Source organism: Lipophrys pholis (genome assembly GCF_963383615.2).
Source record: "Lipophrys pholis genome assembly, chromosome: 12".
Classification (NCBI taxonomy): domain Eukaryota; kingdom Metazoa; phylum Chordata; class Actinopteri; order Blenniiformes; family Blenniidae; genus Lipophrys; species Lipophrys pholis.
This window is the reverse complement of record NC_137641.1, coordinates 17432158-17450229: the sequence shown is the minus strand read 5'-3', so window position 1 is coordinate 17450229 and position 18072 is coordinate 17432158. Positions and strand designations below refer to the sequence as shown.

The window sequence follows — 18072 nt, the reverse complement described above, 5'->3', positions numbered from 1 at the left end:
TTGTGGCACTATTTTGGATGAATTTGGGCTGCATGTGACCGCTGTGGGTTTGACTCCGCTGATTTAAAACATTCTCAAGTTGTCATAACTTATCTGCCTTTTGACTCACACACCAGCCTCAGAGTCATTTCTGGAGTTTTTTTTCTTCTCTCCTTATGACTGAACTATACAAGACATTTTGAGATTATTAATCCATTTGACAGTAATTTGCAGTTCTTCACAGGTAAGTATGCTGATGTCTGGATAAATCCACCACAAGCCATCCTTTGGAGAAGAGCAGCTGTAATGGCCAGTTGATATTGCATAGGGTGCTTGATGCAACAGAAATCAGCAGAAACCCTCATCTGCAAGTCAAATGGTTCATCCTCTGGGGAGCCCCAGTAAACCTCATGTATTTTATGTAAAATAATAAATAGGTTTTAGGTTTTCTAGGCAAAAAAAAATAAAAAATTTTTTTATCTGATATCGATGCTGAATTCAGCAAAAGCAACACGAGCAGTTGTTTTCAGGACTGATTGTGATCTAACAAGTGTACGGAAATGACCAGGAGGTTTATAATCCAGTGCCACACACAAATGTATTTCATCTTTACATTCTTTTCATGTCAGATTTAAAAAAAAAAAAAAAAAAAGAGGATTATTTATATATCATAATGCAAAAGTTGTATTTTCTTCAATCATTATTCATCCTCCGGGGGATCTCCATAATCGTCTTGGAGGTGACTGTAAAGTGTTGAAAATGATCAGATAAGAGCTGGAATCTCTTGTCGTCCTCTTTTGTGCAATTCTTCCAGCAGAAGCAAAGATGAACTGAGTGACATCGACCGAACAGAAAGGCTGCAGACGTCTAAAAGACGGAGTTCTGGTGACGCTCTGACAGAGCGGCCGCGCTTTTTATGGCATCGGGTTTATTTCCCACGCACTGCTGATTATATTCTAGCTCCTTTTCTTCTTCTACGGTCGGAGAAACGTCATTATTGTCGGAGCCACTTGTGTGTTTGCACCATAATACTGTGGATGGACTGCTTGCTTCGTCTACGCGGACTCAGCCTCCACTGAGAAACACATTCAAACACGGAGGCGCCACACGAGCACAGTGAGACTGAAAAATACCTGTGCATAGCCTGAATATGTACATTTATTAGCCTTCCTGGAATACGAACGGAGAGAAATGACTGCGAGTGGGAAAGTAAGTCTCAAGAAGAAACCGAGCTGTGTGACTCTACCATGTGATACAACAGTAAGCGTTATATTCCTGTATATTACTTTCTTTGTTTCTGTCTCTTACTGCCTGCAGCTCTGATCTACTGTCTCGTGCAGTGGTTCCCATCCTGGGGTTCATGACCCACTTGGGGGTACAGTGGAAATGACAGGGGCGAGGGACAAAGAAAAACCAGGACAAGATGGAATGCAGACCTGGTGACCTGCAATTACTTAGATTTTCCTGCGATCTCACAATGACATCACTGGGTCACCCCAATAAACTGGTAATGACCTATAAACGAGGAATTTGCATATATTGTGTGGATAGTTAGATAGATATATATTAAAAAAAACAAACAAAAAAAAAAACCCGCAGCAGACGTGGCCAAATACATTTTACCATGGAGGACTAGAGCTTTGTAACCACGATGACACGAGAGCGGACTTTAAAAACAATAACTGAAATGGGAAAAAAAAAATCTCAAACCAACGTAAAGGAGGGAAAATGGAAAACAGGTTCAAAAAAAAAAAAAAAAAAAAAAAAAAAGCTTGAACTGAGGGAAAATGTTTTGGGGCTTCAGGTAAATTTGATTTGGTGGAAAATCCCATCAGTGGTTATTTTAGGTCCTAGAAGCTGCAGAGCCCTCACGGACAGATGATCAATGCTCACGACGGATATTTTGATGGATGTCTTTTGAAACCGAGATGCCGCTTCCCGTCTGGGACAAACGTCTGTCTATGGAGACGTCACACCGTATGAACGTGATGAGATCCCCGGTGGATTACTGCCGCTGATGGCGTGCGGAGAGCCGTCACCGAAATCATGTCAAAACACGTCCACAACGTTGGGGAAACACTGCTGAGTGTGTCAGAGGAGCCCAAGTGGCATGTTGTGATTGGTCTGTGTCAAGCAGAGGCTGTGTCTTGGTGAGAGTGGGGGGGGTGGGGGGGGGGGGGGGGGGGGGGGGGGGGTTGTCTTAGAGGCAATCTGGGAAAAAAAGGTTGGGAACCACTGCTTTATGAAAATCCCTCATAAATGAACGCCATCACCTCCTAAAATGTCCCGAAACAGGCAGAGCGTGAGAGCTTGACTAAATATCTGAATGAGAGTGGGCTTCAATCTGATACTAGAAGATTACAATTGCAGATATTGATTTTTTAAAAATGCAGTAATGCAATGAAAACAGTGTTATTTCTAAAGAAGTGCACGCCACTGACTGGAAGTGTCCCTTTCCTGTGCGCGTGGACGGCAGTGCTGGACGTTCAGCCGGACACCATGCAGCAGAGTCCGGGGAAGCGGCGCTTCCTCTGACTGATCAGCGGGTGTGGGGTCAGATTCAGCAGGCTGCTGTCGTCTGCAACAAACAAACAAACAAACAAACAAACAAACAAACAAACAACAGATCAAAACGTGCTGCATTTTCCTCATCAAAATACAGAAAACTTTTACTATTATGCATGTTGTGAAATCGTGCCATACCAACCTTTAAACTCTAAAGTTTTTCTTTTTTGTGGAACAGGCTATATGTTTAAAAAATAAAAGTCTATATTTTTCCAAATCCAAACATAGCGCAATCTCAATATGAAGCCAATTTTAATGATGCAAAAATACAGTGAAATGTTCCAAAACATCTATAACTGTTACATTTTCCCACCATTTTTTTTACAAACAGCGTGGCCGTGAGGCCAGTTTGAGAGCATCGACGTCGCTCGCTTTCACGGCAGCATCACTTACATCTCAGCTCAGCTGTCAGTTTGGTGTTGTGTCGCTGCTCTTAGGAAATATGTTTAAAAATCAATGTTTTCGTTGAAACGTTTACAATATTCTTGTTGTTTTACGGGGGGGATTGGAGCCTCTTGTGGGCCAGTTTTGGCCCATGGGCCTTATGTTTGACACCCCTCTATTAGATGGTAAAACTCCAATTTCCACTCTCCCCTGCTCGTGTTGCACACCTTGATTCTTCAGTGGAAGTGGCATCGTCTCCCTGAGTTTGCTGAGTAGGTTTCTCATCTCTCGCATGTCTCTGTGAACAAGGAGTCACATCAGGAGTCTGAGTCAGCAGCCAGAACCCGTGGAGTCGTGACGGCGTAGCTGGGCGTACCTCTCGATGTTTTCAATGTCTGTTCCCACCAGCCACTGCTCCTGAGGGAAGTCGATGGGAGACGAGGAGCGCTCTTCCAGGATGGGCACATCGGAGCTCTCGTCCAGGCGGAAGTCCACCCTCGGCTCTGAGTCCGTTCCTGCAGGAAGGAGGAGAGAAACACTCCTCAGGTGTGTGTGTGTGTGTGTGTGTGTGTGTGTGTGTTGATAAACTGGATGTTTTCTGAATTAAAAATAATATTAACAAGCTTATCTTACCAACGCATAAATCTCTCTGTTGCCCCCTCCTGGCGTATGGGCGCCACTACAGTTAGAATCTCCCATGGAAGGGTTTATGTTAATTCATTAATTAATTTTATTCTATTTTAATCTATTGGGCAGAAAAATTATATTAGAGGGTGACAAGACCACGGTTAATTCCTGGTGTTAAAACCTGCAATCCTACCCAATTTAGAGTTATTTAACCAGCACTTCTATCCAAACAGGTGTTATGTGGGCGTTCATAACCCAAAATTAATTGTGTAAAGAAACTTGGTAGATTATAAATTACAACTTTTAGAAAAGTTATAATCTGGTAACTGGCTTAGAAAAGCACATTTTCCCTGATGCCTGTGCAGTTTTATACTTGTGGGTGCAACTGAAAAGACATTACATAACCAATATTTGACTTACAAGTAAAAAGCAGGCTGGAATAACTAAATTCTGTCCTTTGGTTTCATAACATACTGCACCCTGAATACTGCTATGTGTCAAATTCAAGGAAACAAGTTATTTCACTTGAACTATTCTACTTTTATTTTCAGCGATCTCTATGAATATCATTCAAAAAAGCTTGAGGGGGCATTTCGGCAGGGCTGCATGATATTCTGCAACTTTATCGTCATCACTACATGTATATATATATATATATATAATACTAAACAAAACACTGAACTGCATTGAATTGTGTTTAATTTGCATGGTGCATTCATGAACTTCTTCCTACCTCTTGTCAGGCTTGTTGAATTAGATATATTTCTTATATGAGTGTATAAGTGTGTATTTCTACATAGATGTGTGCATAATTGGATATAGATGTATTTAATTTGTGTATATGCTTTATCATATCATATATTTATCTACACAGATTCTTTTGAAGGGCTTAATATACAGATATATGTATATTTGTGTGCACGTAAGTATTTTTGTACTAATTTCAGTCATTTTCTGGTTATTTTGGACTCTGCCTTGTTTTGCATTTTTTTCTCCGGGACATTTTGGATTGAAAGAAAATACATTTTTCATGGAACTCTGAGTTTGCATTTGGGTCGACCCGCACCCCTAATGGTGAAGTATTGAGGTGTTGTGGTATTGTCTTGTTGTAATTCTGTGTTTTTGTAGTATTGAGGTGTTGTAGTATTGAGGTGTTGTAGTATTGTGGTGTTGTAGTATTGAGGTGTTGTAGTACTGAGGTGTTGTAGTACTGAGGTGTTGTAATATTGAGGTGTTGTAGTATTGTGGTGTTGTAGTATTGAGGTGTTGTAGTACTGAGGTGTTGTAGTATTGAGGTGTTGTAGTATTGAGATGTTGTAGTATTGTGTTGTTGTAATATTGTGTTGTTGTAGTATTGAGGTGTTGTAGTATTGAGGTGTTGTAATATTGCGGTGTTGTAGTATTGTGTTGTTGTAGTATTGAGGTGTTGTAGTATTGAGGTGTTGTAGTATTAAGGTGTTGTAGTACTGAGGTGTTGTAGTATTGAGGTGTTAGGGTTAGTATTGAGGTGTTGTAGTACTGAGGTGTTGTAGTATTGAGGTGTTGTAATATTGTGTTGTTGTAGTATTGAGGCGTTATAGTATTGTGGTGTTGTAGTATTGTTTTGTTGTAGTATTGAGGTGTTGTAGTGTTGAGGTGTTGTAGTACTGAGGTGTTGTAGTACTGTGTTGTTGGAGTATTGAAGTGTTAGGGTTAGTATTGAGGTGTTGTAGTATTGTGGTGTTGTAGTATTGAGGTGTTGTAGTATTGAGATGTTGTAGTATTGTGTTGTTGTAGTACTGAAGTGTTGTAGTATTGAAGTGTTAGGGTTAGTATTGAGGTGTTGTAGTACTGAGATGTTGTAGTATTGAGGTGTTAGGGTTAGTATTGAGGTGTTGTAGTATTGTGGTGTTGTAGTATTGAAGTGTTAGGGTTAGTATTGAGGTGTTGTAGTATTGAGATGTTGTAGTATTGTGTTGTTGTAGTACTGAAGTGTTAGGGTTAGTACTGAGGTGTTGTAGTACTGAGGTGTTGTAGTATTGAGGTGTTGTAGTATTGAGATGTTGTAGTATTGTGTTGTTGTAGTACTGAAGTGTTAGGGTTAGTATTGAGGTGTTGTAGTATTGAGGTGTTGTAGTATTGAGGTGTTGTAGTATTGAGGTGAGCCTTACGGCTGTGGTCGGTACTCTTCCGGTGCAGCTGCAGCACGCCCAGCAGACACATGGACTTGAGCATCTCGGTGATGAACATCTCCAGGCAGCACTGCAGCTGGATGAAGAGGCGACAGATCTCCGGGTGGATCTCTCCGTCCTCCGGGCTGCAGCGTGAGGAAGAGGAGGAAGAGGAGGAAGGACTGCTTGTTAACGCTGCGGCACATTTGTGAGGACAGGATCGGCGAGCAGACGCGTCGCCGAGTCCTCACACTCCACAAACTGTCAGCTTTTGTCCATCACTGCACCGTGGAAAGTGTGAGTGGATGAATAAATCACAGCTTCTGTCACTGGGCAAGAAACTGAAAGAGGAAATGAAACGTCTGAGGCTTTTCCTGGTAAACCGCAAACTCATTTCTACACTTCAACTTGACCCGTTTGAATTCTAATTAACGATTTATTAGCAGGCTCTGAAAAACCCACAAGAAATAATCATTTCTGATTGTGGAGTTAAACTGTGGGAGAATCAGAATGGATCTATTATGAATATATTTCAAGCACACTCAACACAGATGTAATAGATTCAGTCACTTCAATATTAAAAACTAATTGTATTTTATGTTTCAATCGTAGGCATGACTTTTATAAAGGTGTTGGATTCGACACTATCTCTGACAATGTCCTCACAATCAGCTGTTAGACGCTCGATAAGAAACAGCGACTCAGCCAGGAGGTGGTGGAGCAGGAGCTATCAGGGGTCAGAGGTCACAGAGGTCACCAACTTTCCGCAGTCAGACTGAACTGATCCTCAGATTCCTGCGGATGCCGCCTCTCCGGGTCTCGGCCCACGGTGAGAACCTTCAGAGGAAATCTGTTCGGGTGCTGGAAACTTTCGGTTTCTAGTAATGTGAAGGGAAACGGTGTGATTTAAATGGATAAATATCAACGAGGAGTTGAATAGTGGTGTCGTGGTTCAGACTAAAACCACCAAAGTGCCAAACAGAGATCCTTCTTTTCTTCCTCTATCATTCCTGCGATGTTGGTTCTCATGTTCTATTCTTATAGCAGTCACCCTCCAGTCCTGTAGATATTCATATTTCATGTTACCTTTTCATTCTGTGTCGTTGGTATTTGAAATCTGTTCTGTGTGGAGCAACACTACTAACAAATTCCCTCAGGGAGTAATAAACTCTTTCTATTCTATTTTCTAGGTGACCTGTCCTGTGTAGGCTCTTCTTCTTTTTTCCTCCCTCCCTTCTTTCCATCGTTCTTCTCTCCCTCCCTTCCCTCCTTCCTTCTTTCGTCCATCCATTTCGTCCCTCCCTTCCTCCCCTCATACCATTCATTCCTCCATCATTCCTCCATTCCATCCTTCGTCACTCCCTCCCTTCTTTCATCCCTCTCTTCCTCCCTCTTCCTTCCTTCCCTCCCTTTGTCTCTCCCCTCCTTACTTTCCTCCTTTCCATCTTTCATCCTTCCATTTTTTCTTCCTCCCTTTCCCTCCTTTCTTCCTCCCTCCCTCCATTCCCTCCTCCCCTCATACCCCCCCCTCCTCCCTTCATACCCTTCACCCCCCCTCCTACCCTGAGACAGAGATGTTGGCCAGGTCCTGGTGCGCGGCCCGCGCCATGGAGCATCCTTTGGAGCGCGTGTGCTGCATCTGAGCGCGCAGAGCCGGACAGTCCGCGGAGATCTCCCCCACGGAGATGACCTGCTCCCGGTACAGAGCCACCAGGGTGTTGAATTCCTGCACAGTCTGTTTGGGGAAGAACATCAATAATATCACCACACCACCGTGTCACCTTGAAGCTCACCGCGTCCGGACGCCTTTATCACGGAGCCCCATGATAAACAGACGCGGCTGTTTGTGCGCCTCCTGCCGCACCTGCTGATGGTGGCTGTGCGGTAAACACTTTTAATGTTGGCGCAGGGAGAGCCAGAGTCGGTACCCACCATCCTGCTGCCGTCCACGGCCCCCTCCGAGCTCTCCCGCCGCTCCGGCTCCGTGTGCGCCGCCTTACTGAGGGGGAAGATGCTCCCTGCGGACCTGGGGCGTTTTTTCCGCCCGTACGGTGCAGAACACATGCATGCACAGCGAGCACCGGAGCCCAGACGAGACTCTCCTCCTCCTTCGGTTCCTCCGGTTCCGCCTTATCCACTGCGTCCTGCACCCCGGAGCGTGCGGAAGCCCCCCGGTGGGCGCGCGGCAGGTCCGTGGGAGCGGCTGCGGCGGCGGGAGCAGGCGGGCTGTCGGGCGGAGTGGAGCCCCAGGAGCAGCCGCAGCATCCCAGCCGAGAGAGGAGAGTCACCTTCAGCCCCCTCCGGAAGGCCGACAGGGAGGGAGGGAGGCTCCGCCGTCTTCCGCCCCTCGCTCACGTGTGACCGAACCGACAGCGGAACCAGGCGTCACCTCCGCCTGCAGACCGACTGATTCTGGGCCGCACGAGACTCCGCAGGGGGCAGATCACCGCTACACACACCGATCTGCACTAAACATTGATAATCCTGTGGAAGATTAATAATCTCATCACGGGAAACAATCAAACGCGAGCGGTGGTGGATGGTAACGCTGTTATTGACCGCTAGAGGGCGCCGCTAGACAAGAATCAGTGGAGTTACAATTAAATTGAATTTGAATTGAATCGAATCGAATATAATAGAAATACTTTATTAGTCCCAGAGGTAAATTATTTTAAGCATTGCTCCACACAGAATGCACACGAAGAAAGTTAAATATCAAAGAAGACAGGATCAAAAGTAAATATGTCAAATTAAATAAGCTTAAGGTGACTCATATATAGAGTCACTTACTATATCACTTACATAAGCCAACAACTGATGAAGTGATGCTTCTGGGGTCTTGTCATATTTGTTGCTCCAAATGCATGGAAATTCCTATGTATGGGTTTCCCCCAAGTTAACAAAAATAACCATAATAATAATTATAATAAATGTTATTTGTAATGCACTTTACATTTGGTAAACAAATCCCAAAGTGCTAACCATTTAGGTTCATTGGTTCTCTGTAGGAGTGAATGTGTCTCTGTTCTCCCCAGACGTGGACTTGTTTCCGGTCCATCATGCTTTCCTCTGTCTCCAGCAGCCAATGTGGAATTTTAATAGATATTAATAGATATTTGCACCACCTTGTGGTATGAAGTACAAGGATACACAGCCTACGAATAATTTGTAAAACATCAATTCAATCCTGCAGCACGACACACTAAAGTCAAACTCTTTCTGTTTGGTATTAATATTAGGAATAAAAAAAACATTTTGAGAAATAATTGCTCTTTCTTTAAAAGTGACAATATTTTGAAAGCCAATATTACAACTTGATTGCGGATGTGTGAAAACACGATATATCTCATTCACGCCTCATCGAACTGCGGTCAAGCCTGCTGCAGTTTCAAAAATGAAGTCAAGTGAGTCCCAAAAAAAGGGCGGTTCTCTGCTGCCAATGATCAAGTATGCAGTGTACTATGTCCGCAAACCGATTTCAAAATAAAAGCTCCAATTACATCGCCATGAATGCTTGAGAACTCAAATTCAAATATGCAAATACTCAAATAATTCAACCTGTATTTTTGCAATAGGATGTTGCATTTCAAAATAAAATCTATTTGAAAATTTAAATAACCAGACACTCTCGCTGATTTCAAGGTGGAATAACTCCAAAATTCCGACCTGTTATGAGGTCATTCCACAGCAGAGCGATAGTAGACCATCCCAGGATTCCACTCAGTCAATATTCGGGAATTCTGATGTGTCATTTCAAAATATAACACATTTGAAAATTGAAAAATGACCAAACATTGCGTTATTTCACCTGATTTCAAGATGGACTCTAAAATTCATAGTTGTTATGAGGTCATTCTACATCATGGTGATAGTAGACTATCCCGGAATTATGACCAGAATAACTTTTTTTTTTATATTAGAAATGCTCTTTAAAGCAGACACATTTCTACTTCTGTGTAGTAATCCTGATTGCCTGAACTGATTTAACTCATAATAAGACTAAAGTGCGCCCCTGGTGGTCAAATTGGTGTAGAACAGACAAAAACAAGTCATTGGTAGGTTAGAATAAATTTTATATTTAATTTTTTGTCATAAACACATTTTGCAACACTTTCAATCCACAAGCAAACAAAACTTTACTAGAAAAAAAAAACTAAACTACCATAGATAGTCATTTTTACTCTTGTGAGGCTTTAATCTTCCTAAAAGTCAAAAACCGAAAATGCTCAAGTTTTGAAAAAAAAAAAAAAAAAAAGGTTTCTGATGTTTTTAGTGACAGAAATGTAAAATGTGCTCATTTCCAACTATGAACTGAGCGAAATAAGGCACAACTAAAGCAAAGGCACCACATCCTAATAAAGGTTTCTGCTTCAGTTCTTCCATATATCAAACCATAAAAACTCTTCTTACAGTCAAACATGAACACTTTCACTATTTTTTTTTAAAAGGTCTAAATATTTTTATTGCTAATTCACATTAATTTCCCTTCATAATCTGGAATAAAATATAGTCTTGATGTTGATATTTTGCACATTAAAATGGGATCATTGCACGTTTGACATTGGAAACTAACAATATATTGTTTTAACCGAGTTAAGCCGTCATGTAAACTTTTCTTTTCATGTCCTAACTCCGATAACCAGGATCTCCCGTCAGAAGAAGAAGTAGTAGAGGAGGAAGCAGAGGAAGAGGAAGGCCAGGATCCTGTTGAGGGAGTGGATGTAGACGATGACCAGGCCGATGTCGAAGAGCCAGCCGCGCATGTCGGCCAGGTCCAGAGCCTCCAGCGTGAAGCCTCCGTGGACAAAGTGCCAACGCCGCCCGGCCGTCGCTGCCCGCCTCTGATATCCTGCAGAGAAGAAGAGTTCACGTCTTCATGTGTTAATCAGCCCTGTGATCAGGATCAGCATCAAACAGAAAGACTCATGACGACAAGTCTTATTTTGAAACGTAAAAAATATTGGAAGAAGAAAAAAGAAGAAGAAGAAATCAGGTAGTAGAGGAAGAGGAAGAAGACACGGATCAGAATTATCAGGAAAAGAAGGATAAATAAAAGATGGAGGAGTAGAAGAAGAAGACTGAATGAAGACACATGGAGGAGGAGGGAGGCAGAAAGAAAAAACTGCTGACATTAATATTTACTATTAAACAAGCATGACGGTTTCAAATTAAAACTTCTTCAATCAAGTTTCTCATATTTTGTAAACGATAGAAACGGGAGTTCCTTGCGATTTCCACAGCGAAGCCCGTGAGTTCAACCGCGGCGCACACGATAATGTTTATCTTAGCCGGGGCGGAAAAGCGACTGAACCACGGAATCATTAACTACTACAGGGAGGAGAGAGAAAGCCATAATCTCTCTCTCTCTCCGAGCCGTTAAACCAGGTCGCCGTGTGACAGGAGTCAGAACCAGGTCACGTGCGGGTTCGCTTTTGTCTTTAGCTGATAATCTAACCCCACCGTGAACCTCCGCAGGACGGAGAACGACCCCATGATGGAGCACGAGAGGAGACGCACATCCACCCAGATGGCCCAGTTTCTCACCCCAGAAGGGACGGAAGCGTTGGTGACAGCTGGGCAGAGGCCACCTCGCACACGACGCGCTCTGGAAGTTCTGCTTGCGGGAGGAGTGGACTTTAGGGAAGAAGTTCTTCACCGTGTGGCTGAGCTCTGAGACAAACACAGAGACAAAACACACATCAATGCTTTGAAGATTTACTTAATCCAGTAGCCAGATAACATTATGAAGGGCCAACACCAGAATAACTGGATTAAATTGAGCCAAGATGATAACGGTGTAATTACGCCACTTAAGTAGCATAATAAAAAATCCTTTGATAATGTAATACTACAGCCAATAATATTGATATTGTGGTTGGCCGGGCCATTTCATGCATACTGTTAATAATGGTTGTGAAAACATACGTTGGTAAATCTTTTGCTTTATTGCATTTGAAATGGCTAAAACTACTGTTATATGACAGTCCTGGTGAATTTATATAAGATTTAAAAAGTGTGATCACGATTAAGACTCAACACATGCAACCCAAATGCACAAAAGGCTAAGTTACATGTAAATTAGAGCAGACAGCAGTTATTTGTAAATCCCCCAATGAGAGATATAAATCCTGATAAAACATGTCAGAGAGAGAACGTGATACAGTCAATCATTTCCTAGAAGTTGAAGCAGAAGAAAGAAATCTAGACAAAAGCTGGGACAGAATAAGAGCACGGTTATGCAGAACAGATCCTAAAGCGCTAAGACAGAAACTTAAGGCCCTGTTTCCATGACGACCTGACTCCCATTGACTCCCAACCATAAAACCTCCAGGTCCCAGGACAATGGAGGTTTTCGCACGCGGGACTGACCGGACGTCGGTGCGGAGGCCCACCTTTGTGGAAGCTGGTGTGCGAGATGAGCGTGCGACACAGGGGGCACGGCGTGCTGGCGGGCTGGTTCTTGGCGAGCGTGCGGAGACACGGCTCGCAGAAGACGTGGCCGCACGGCTGGCAGCTGTACGGGCTGAAGTAGACGTCCAGGCACACGGCGCAGGTCAGGCCGTCCCGCTCCTCCTCGTCCCCGCCGCCGTCCCCGCCGCCGCCCGTCACACTCTCGGCCTGCACATGATTTAGAATTATTTTTAAGATAACATACTTAACGTACTTCTAACAAACTTTCTTTTACTTAATTTGACTTGCAAAGACTAAAGTTTGGAAGGAGGGAAAACCAAAGTTAGGACATTTTAAAAAGGAACTGACCTAAAGTCAGCAGGACATTTCAATTTATAAAAACTTGAGCAGAAACTGACATTTTACTACAATAATTTAAAGAAAGAAAAAGTTATTTTTTTCTTAAAAACACAGAGTTATATTCATCTTTGTTCTACTTATAAATGATCGACGGACCAAAAAAATAAAAAATTATTTTAAAATCCCCGTAGCAAATTATTTTAATATATAATTAAATTGATGAATTTTACTGTTAATAAATGTGTAATAAATCAGATTCAAATTCATGTCTTTCACATTTTCTATGAAGATTTGTGTTTTATTTTGCATAAATTCCAATATTTGCACACGCTATGTTTTAGTTTCACTTGTGTAAATAAATAACACCAAAAAAACCCTGATAATCTGAATACATTCAAATAAATTCATCTTCATATTTATTAAAAGATAAAAAAAGAAAATTTTAATTTAAAACAAAAATTTAATAAATACCTAAATAAATACACTACTTACAAAATGCAATAAAATGTCCAAATACAAGAAATAACGAACTCAAAAAAGGAACCAAAAGAAGGTGAAAAGTGTTTGTCTGATCAGCCTCAAAGTGCACAGAAACCTTCCTGTGTTGTGGTTTGGCTGCAGAGAGTTTCCCTCCTGTTCCCATAAGAGTGACGCGTCGCTTTAAATCTGCAGTCCGCTCGGCCTCACCTGCTCCAGCTGACTGTGCAGCCACCTCTCCCTCCTCCTCTGCTTCCTGCGCAGACTCTTCAGACGGTTCTTCTCTCTTTTGCTCAGGCGGCTGGCGGCCGGCGATTCCACCGCGGCCGAAAGCTGACGGTGAAACACACGTCATGAAAATCTCTCGAACCCACGACGGTTAAATCCAATTAAATGTAATGTGGCAGTTCAACAGGCAAATTCCCTCCTTTCTGACATTCCTGAGGTTTGTGCTTCATCGAGTACGAGCGCTGCTCCTCCCTGAAGCCGTTTCCCTCCCGGATTCTTTCTGGATAATATAACTTAGAATATCTACTGACAGCACTTTACTAATTTTATCTAAAACACTGTGAAACCCTTTGAAATCATGAGGAATTTGCGACCTCCCATGAAGGTTGTTCACTGATGTTCATAATACAATTAATGGGAAATATTCAGTATCGCTTCTAAAAAAAACTTCACAATGAAAATCTCATGAAAAAAAAAAGGTTAAATTAAAAGAAAAGTGGAGAAAATGTGAGTGTGAAGGAGCGACGTACTGCTGCTGCCCGTTGCTCAACGACGCTGTCGGAGATGGACCTCCCTCTGAGGAACATGGCGGCGTCAGACAGCTCCTCTGCGGCCTCTTCGGCAGAGTCCACTTCCTCCTCCGGAGACGAGCGCGCTCCCCCGGGGACGGCCGAACGGCGCGGGACGACGTCGAACGGGGCTCCGGCGTCTGCGCGGACCTGCTGACTCCTCGGTAAAGACGCAGGCGACCGCGATGGCTCGTCCGTCACTAATCTGGCCCAGCCAGCAGCCGGCGTGTCCGGGGGGGCCGCGGGGCAGAAGCAGGAGGAGCTGAAGTCGTCCTCGTCCTCCAGGCTGCGCCTCCTCTTCTGGGAGATGCAGTACAGCGGGCTGAAGGTGAAGGAGGGGCTGTAGTCGCAGGCCGTCAGGAGGCCCGAGGCCTCCGAGGGGCCCACGTGGGGCGCGGTGGCGGACCGAGGCCCCGACTCCTCGCTCTGAGAGCCATCGGCGAGCAGGCCGGCCCCGCCCCTCTCGGGCCGCGCCCTCCTGGGCTGCACGATGAGGACGTGGTGCTTGTGCTCATGGTCCACGCGGCTCTTGTTGAGGTGGACGGTGGCGTCCCGGCCGCAGGGACACTCGCTGCGGTTGATGAAGTTGAAGCCGCCCAGACGAGCCCCGCAGTGCTGACAGTTTAGTTTTCCCACAGTCCACTGGGCCTGCAGACGGATCGGACCACACATTCAAGAGAAGCTCAAAAAGGTAACGAGGACAAAGATGGACACAAGTGTAAGGAGCAATACATCTCACTGACTCTTTCAGCCGTTGTTTCTGTGGAACAGATTCTACATCATAACAACTGTCCATATTTACACCAAACCAAACAATTACTCCAAACAATTACCAGAAGTTCAACATAAAGCCAATTTTGGAACCATCCGGTGCAAAATACAGTGAAATGTGCCGCATATTTCTTCTATCGTTGCATTTTGGGTGTTTATACAAACTCACCCTGGCAGCATGACTAATGCTATTGCTAACGTGCTAGCAGTGAGGTCGCCATCTTTCATGGCAGCGTCACTGATATCTCAGCGCAGGTCTCAGTGTTGTGTTCGCTACTCTAAAAAAAAATCTCTGTTTTCTTTGACATGTTAACTTTCTCCTGCAGGCCAGTTTTTGCCCCACGGGTCTTTTGTTTGACGCCCCTGTGTTAGACAGTAGAACAAGAATGTCGGTAAAGTCAACACACGTTTAATGTGAGAAGGAATCTTAAAAAAGAAACACTCAAGTGGAGTGAAGATGCATAAAAAGTCTATTTACAGTTGTCGTTCCCTCTCCTAGCAACAGTAAACGCACACTCACCTGATTAACCGAGGTCAGGATCCAGTCTGGCAACGTGTCCAGGTTCACGTGCCAAATACTGCAAACAGCAGCTGAACTTTCCTCCGAGTCCTGAACCTGCTTCAGAGAAAACGACGCCCCCGTCATGACCTCCATCTGATATTTTCCCCTTTTTACGACTGAAAGTCGTCCTGCTATCTTAGATTGTTAACAACACAGACACACGTTTCTTTGCGGCCCTGACACGAAGCAGCAACACAAGACTCTGACAGTGCAGTACAGTGACGGCAAACGGCCGGGCGACTCAGGAAAGCATGAAACAATCACCAACCGTTGATAAAAAAGTGGAATCCAGGAGGCTTTTTCTACACCTCCTGCAGCGGAGCATGGTCCTCCCTCTGTCGTCCTCCGTCTGGGGGAGAACGTCTTATTCCATCTGGAGGTCAGAACGATAACAGTCAAGACACAGCGAGCAACGACCCAAGACAAGGTGTCCGAGCAAAAGTAGAACACAAAAGTTTATTGATCCCAGAGGTCAATTCTTTTAAGAAGCAACTACGTTTGGTGACATGGAGAAAGAGCAGCTGAAGTTCATCAACGCTAAGCAGTGTGATTTTGGTTGTTTGACCTGTGGTCTGATTCTCACACAAACTGAGGTGAAACGGAGAAAATATCCAGTGAACAGCAGCTCCCACGGAGAGAACGCTGTGCTGATGTCAGAGGTCGGAGGAGAACGACAGGCTGATTGGAGGTGATAAAAAGGTGAGAACCAAGGTCTGCAGGAAATCTCCTCCGAGCGCTAAAAAAACAGGAGCCTGAGGCGACAGTTCACACAAACTCATCAAAACTGGGCAGCAACACGTTCGATAACGAAAACTCATCTGATGAGATTTACTTTCTGCTGCCACATTCAGGTCGGCTCAGAATTCGGTGTAAACAACATGAAGGCGTGGAGCCATCCCTACTATAACTATAAAAATGAAAAAATAAAAACAACAAGCAAAACTACTTAGAAAATAGACAAAAATGTTAAAATGGCTAAAATGTCTTTCCTTCCTTTGGCAATAAGACTCTATAACGCCTCCCTGTAAATAGTGTTTGCTGTTTATTTTGTTAACGCCATCCTTTCTGTGCTTACATTAGTCACTGTAAAGCCTTGTTCCGATTAATATAAAAGAATTATTATAATTTTTTTTCCTGGTTTATTTGATATTCAACTTTATTTGTATTTATTCTTTGTGGAGCAATGCTTGAAGGGATTTCCCTCTGGGTCATGAAAGCATTTCTTTTCTATTTTTTTTTATTCAAAATTGTTAGAAAATTGCTGGAAAATAAGGATGAAACTGCTAAAATAGGGGACAAAAAACAGAAAATGTAATGAAATGTTTACCATCCTATATTGTAATTAAAACTTTATAAACATAAGACACGATTTTTGTTTCATAACTACCGTTGGAAACTTTAGAAGCTGTGTCAGCCCATTTTATAAGGTTATTTATGTTTTGCAGCTCCAGCTAAATTTCGATTTGGGAAAAATTACAAAAATGTCTTATTTGGTCATAAAGTTTGCAAACCCCAGGAGGATAAAACACCATGTCAGAAAGCTCAGATCCAGTTTACTGTCAGATCTCAGTTCAACAGAGAACCTTTGAGACGCTGTTAAAAACAGAACGTTTTACACAATGTGGCTGTGCAGCGAACAAATGTGCAGCAATCATGTGACGCTAAATCACCAGGGAAGGTTTTCCAACACGTTGTTGAACCTGTGACACCAAGAAAAGTTGGTTCCAACCAACAACTTCCCAGATGTACCTGCTATTGTGGCTGGCAAGTTTAAATTTAACCAGAAATCAAGCACTTGATACACATGAATATAATATCAGGGCTTCCCCCGGTGTGAAAGAGGAGAGCAGGGGAAAGCTCCTCTCGGGGATACATTAGGCACCATGTGAGGTAACCTGATGCTGCAGACTGTGGGAGTTATATTTACACACTCATTCAAATCGATGGCACAGTTTATTTTACCTCTGCGGATTAGGATGGGAGCTGAGGTGTTCAGGGTCACGTCAGGGCTCGCCAGTTCTTCCACACTAAATTAGAAACATCAGATTAGAAAAAATCAAGTTGGAGGATTCAAAATATGTGTATGAGTAAATGAGTAGGCATAACCACGTTAAATTCACACATTTCTTGATTCACACATATTCTGCACATCACAAACCATCTACTGTGAAACAACAATTATGGTTTTCTTTCTAAAATTGTTCTTGTTAATTTGCACTGAGAGGATGTGTTTCCACTATATCTAATGTGGGATTTCAGTGACTTAATCGTATAGTATTGCTGTGAGGCTGTGGAGAGAGTAGAAGTCTACTCTGGAGCAGCTTCCTGCGGTGTATGTTCCTGCAGTTTGAGCTTCATCGCATCTTCAGGAATGTGAGTGAATGTGACAGAATGTAAACAGTGTCCCTGCTAACTTAGCCGCTTAGCTCCACCGACAAAAAAAGGCTCTCCTATCACGCACTTCTCTTCAAAATCACAATTTTTTACCAGAACGAGGCGCGCTACGTTAAAACTTCAACACATCAACTCACTTACTTGACAACTCGAGGGACTTTTAACGGAGAAGAGCGTCCGAGTAAGAAATAAACAAACCTGAGCGGCACTACGGCTTTATATACCACTGTGACGTCACAGTCATTGGGCTCTACGGTGAGCGGAATGGGACAAAAGTCGTGTGGCGCTAAAAGAAAAAGCTAATTAAAAATGTATACGTCTAAAATAAATAAATCAATGAATAAATAATGTCCTGCGTGTGCTTCAGGGCTTCATTTCGGAAAATATATCAAATTAGGGTTCCATACATTTTTAGATTCATCTTTATACTAGACAATTCCAGAAGAATATTTTGTGTGCCTGCCTCTCTCTGCCGACAACCTTTGATCTCAGCTTGTTCTTGTTCTTGTTCTTTCCACTTTTGGATTTAACGGCAGTTTGCCTCCATAAAGTTGCATTACTCCCGGTTCTATCTATCTATCTATCTATCTATCTATCTATCTATCTATCTATCTAT

The 18072-nt window shown here is 43.2% G+C and overlaps 2 protein-coding genes across 3 annotated transcripts; both read right to left on the bottom strand.

Moving 5' to 3' along the window:
• Positions 1 to 2465: 2465 nt before the first annotated feature.
• On the bottom strand, positions 2466 to 7769 carry LOC308118161 (regulator of G-protein signaling 7-binding protein B-like; the record flags this gene model as incomplete). Its single annotated transcript, XM_080477440.1, has 6 exons — positions 2466 to 2557; positions 3156 to 3226; positions 3305 to 3443; positions 5721 to 5851; positions 7268 to 7440; positions 7638 to 7769. 6 exons carry the CDS (start codon positions 7767 to 7769, stop codon positions 2466 to 2468), a joined length of 738 nt encoding a protein of 245 aa, XP_080333566.1.
• A 1994-nt stretch (positions 7770 to 9763) lies between these two features.
• On the bottom strand, positions 9764 to 17707 carry rnf180b (ring finger protein 180b). 2 transcript variants are annotated; one of them, XM_080477450.1, is made up of 9 exons: positions 17598 to 17707; positions 17025 to 17089; positions 15331 to 15435; positions 15021 to 15116; positions 13691 to 14377; positions 13143 to 13265; positions 12098 to 12323; positions 11250 to 11375; positions 9764 to 10554 (listed from the first exon to the last, which is right to left on the bottom strand). In XM_080477450.1, exons 3-9 carry the CDS (start codon positions 15385 to 15387, stop codon positions 10358 to 10360), a joined length of 1512 nt encoding a protein of 503 aa, XP_080333576.1. In that variant the 5' UTR covers positions 15388 to 15435; positions 17025 to 17089; positions 17598 to 17707; the 3' UTR covers positions 9764 to 10357. The 2 variants fall into 2 exon arrangements, with proteins under 2 accessions (XP_080333576.1, XP_080333577.1); XM_080477451.1 differs by lacking the exon at positions 11250 to 11375 and having other exon boundaries at positions 10214 to 10554; positions 17598 to 17694.
• Positions 17708 to 18072: the final 365 nt, after the last annotated feature.

Excerpts from the sequence above, each read along its gene's own strand:
- rnf180b (XM_080477450.1), bottom strand. The coding sequence starts at position 15,387 with ATGCTCCGCTGCAGGAGGTGTAGAAAAAGCCTCCTGGATTCCACTTTT. Across the intron at positions 15,117-15,330 it reads ATTCCACTTTTTTATCAACG|GTTCAGGACTCGGAGGAAAG; the intron begins GTTGGTGATTGT and ends TCTCTGAAGCAG. Across the intron at positions 10,555-11,249 it reads ACGCTTCCGTCCCTTCTGGG|GATATCAGAGGCGGGCAGCG; the intron begins GTGAGAAACTGG and ends TCTTCTCTGCAG.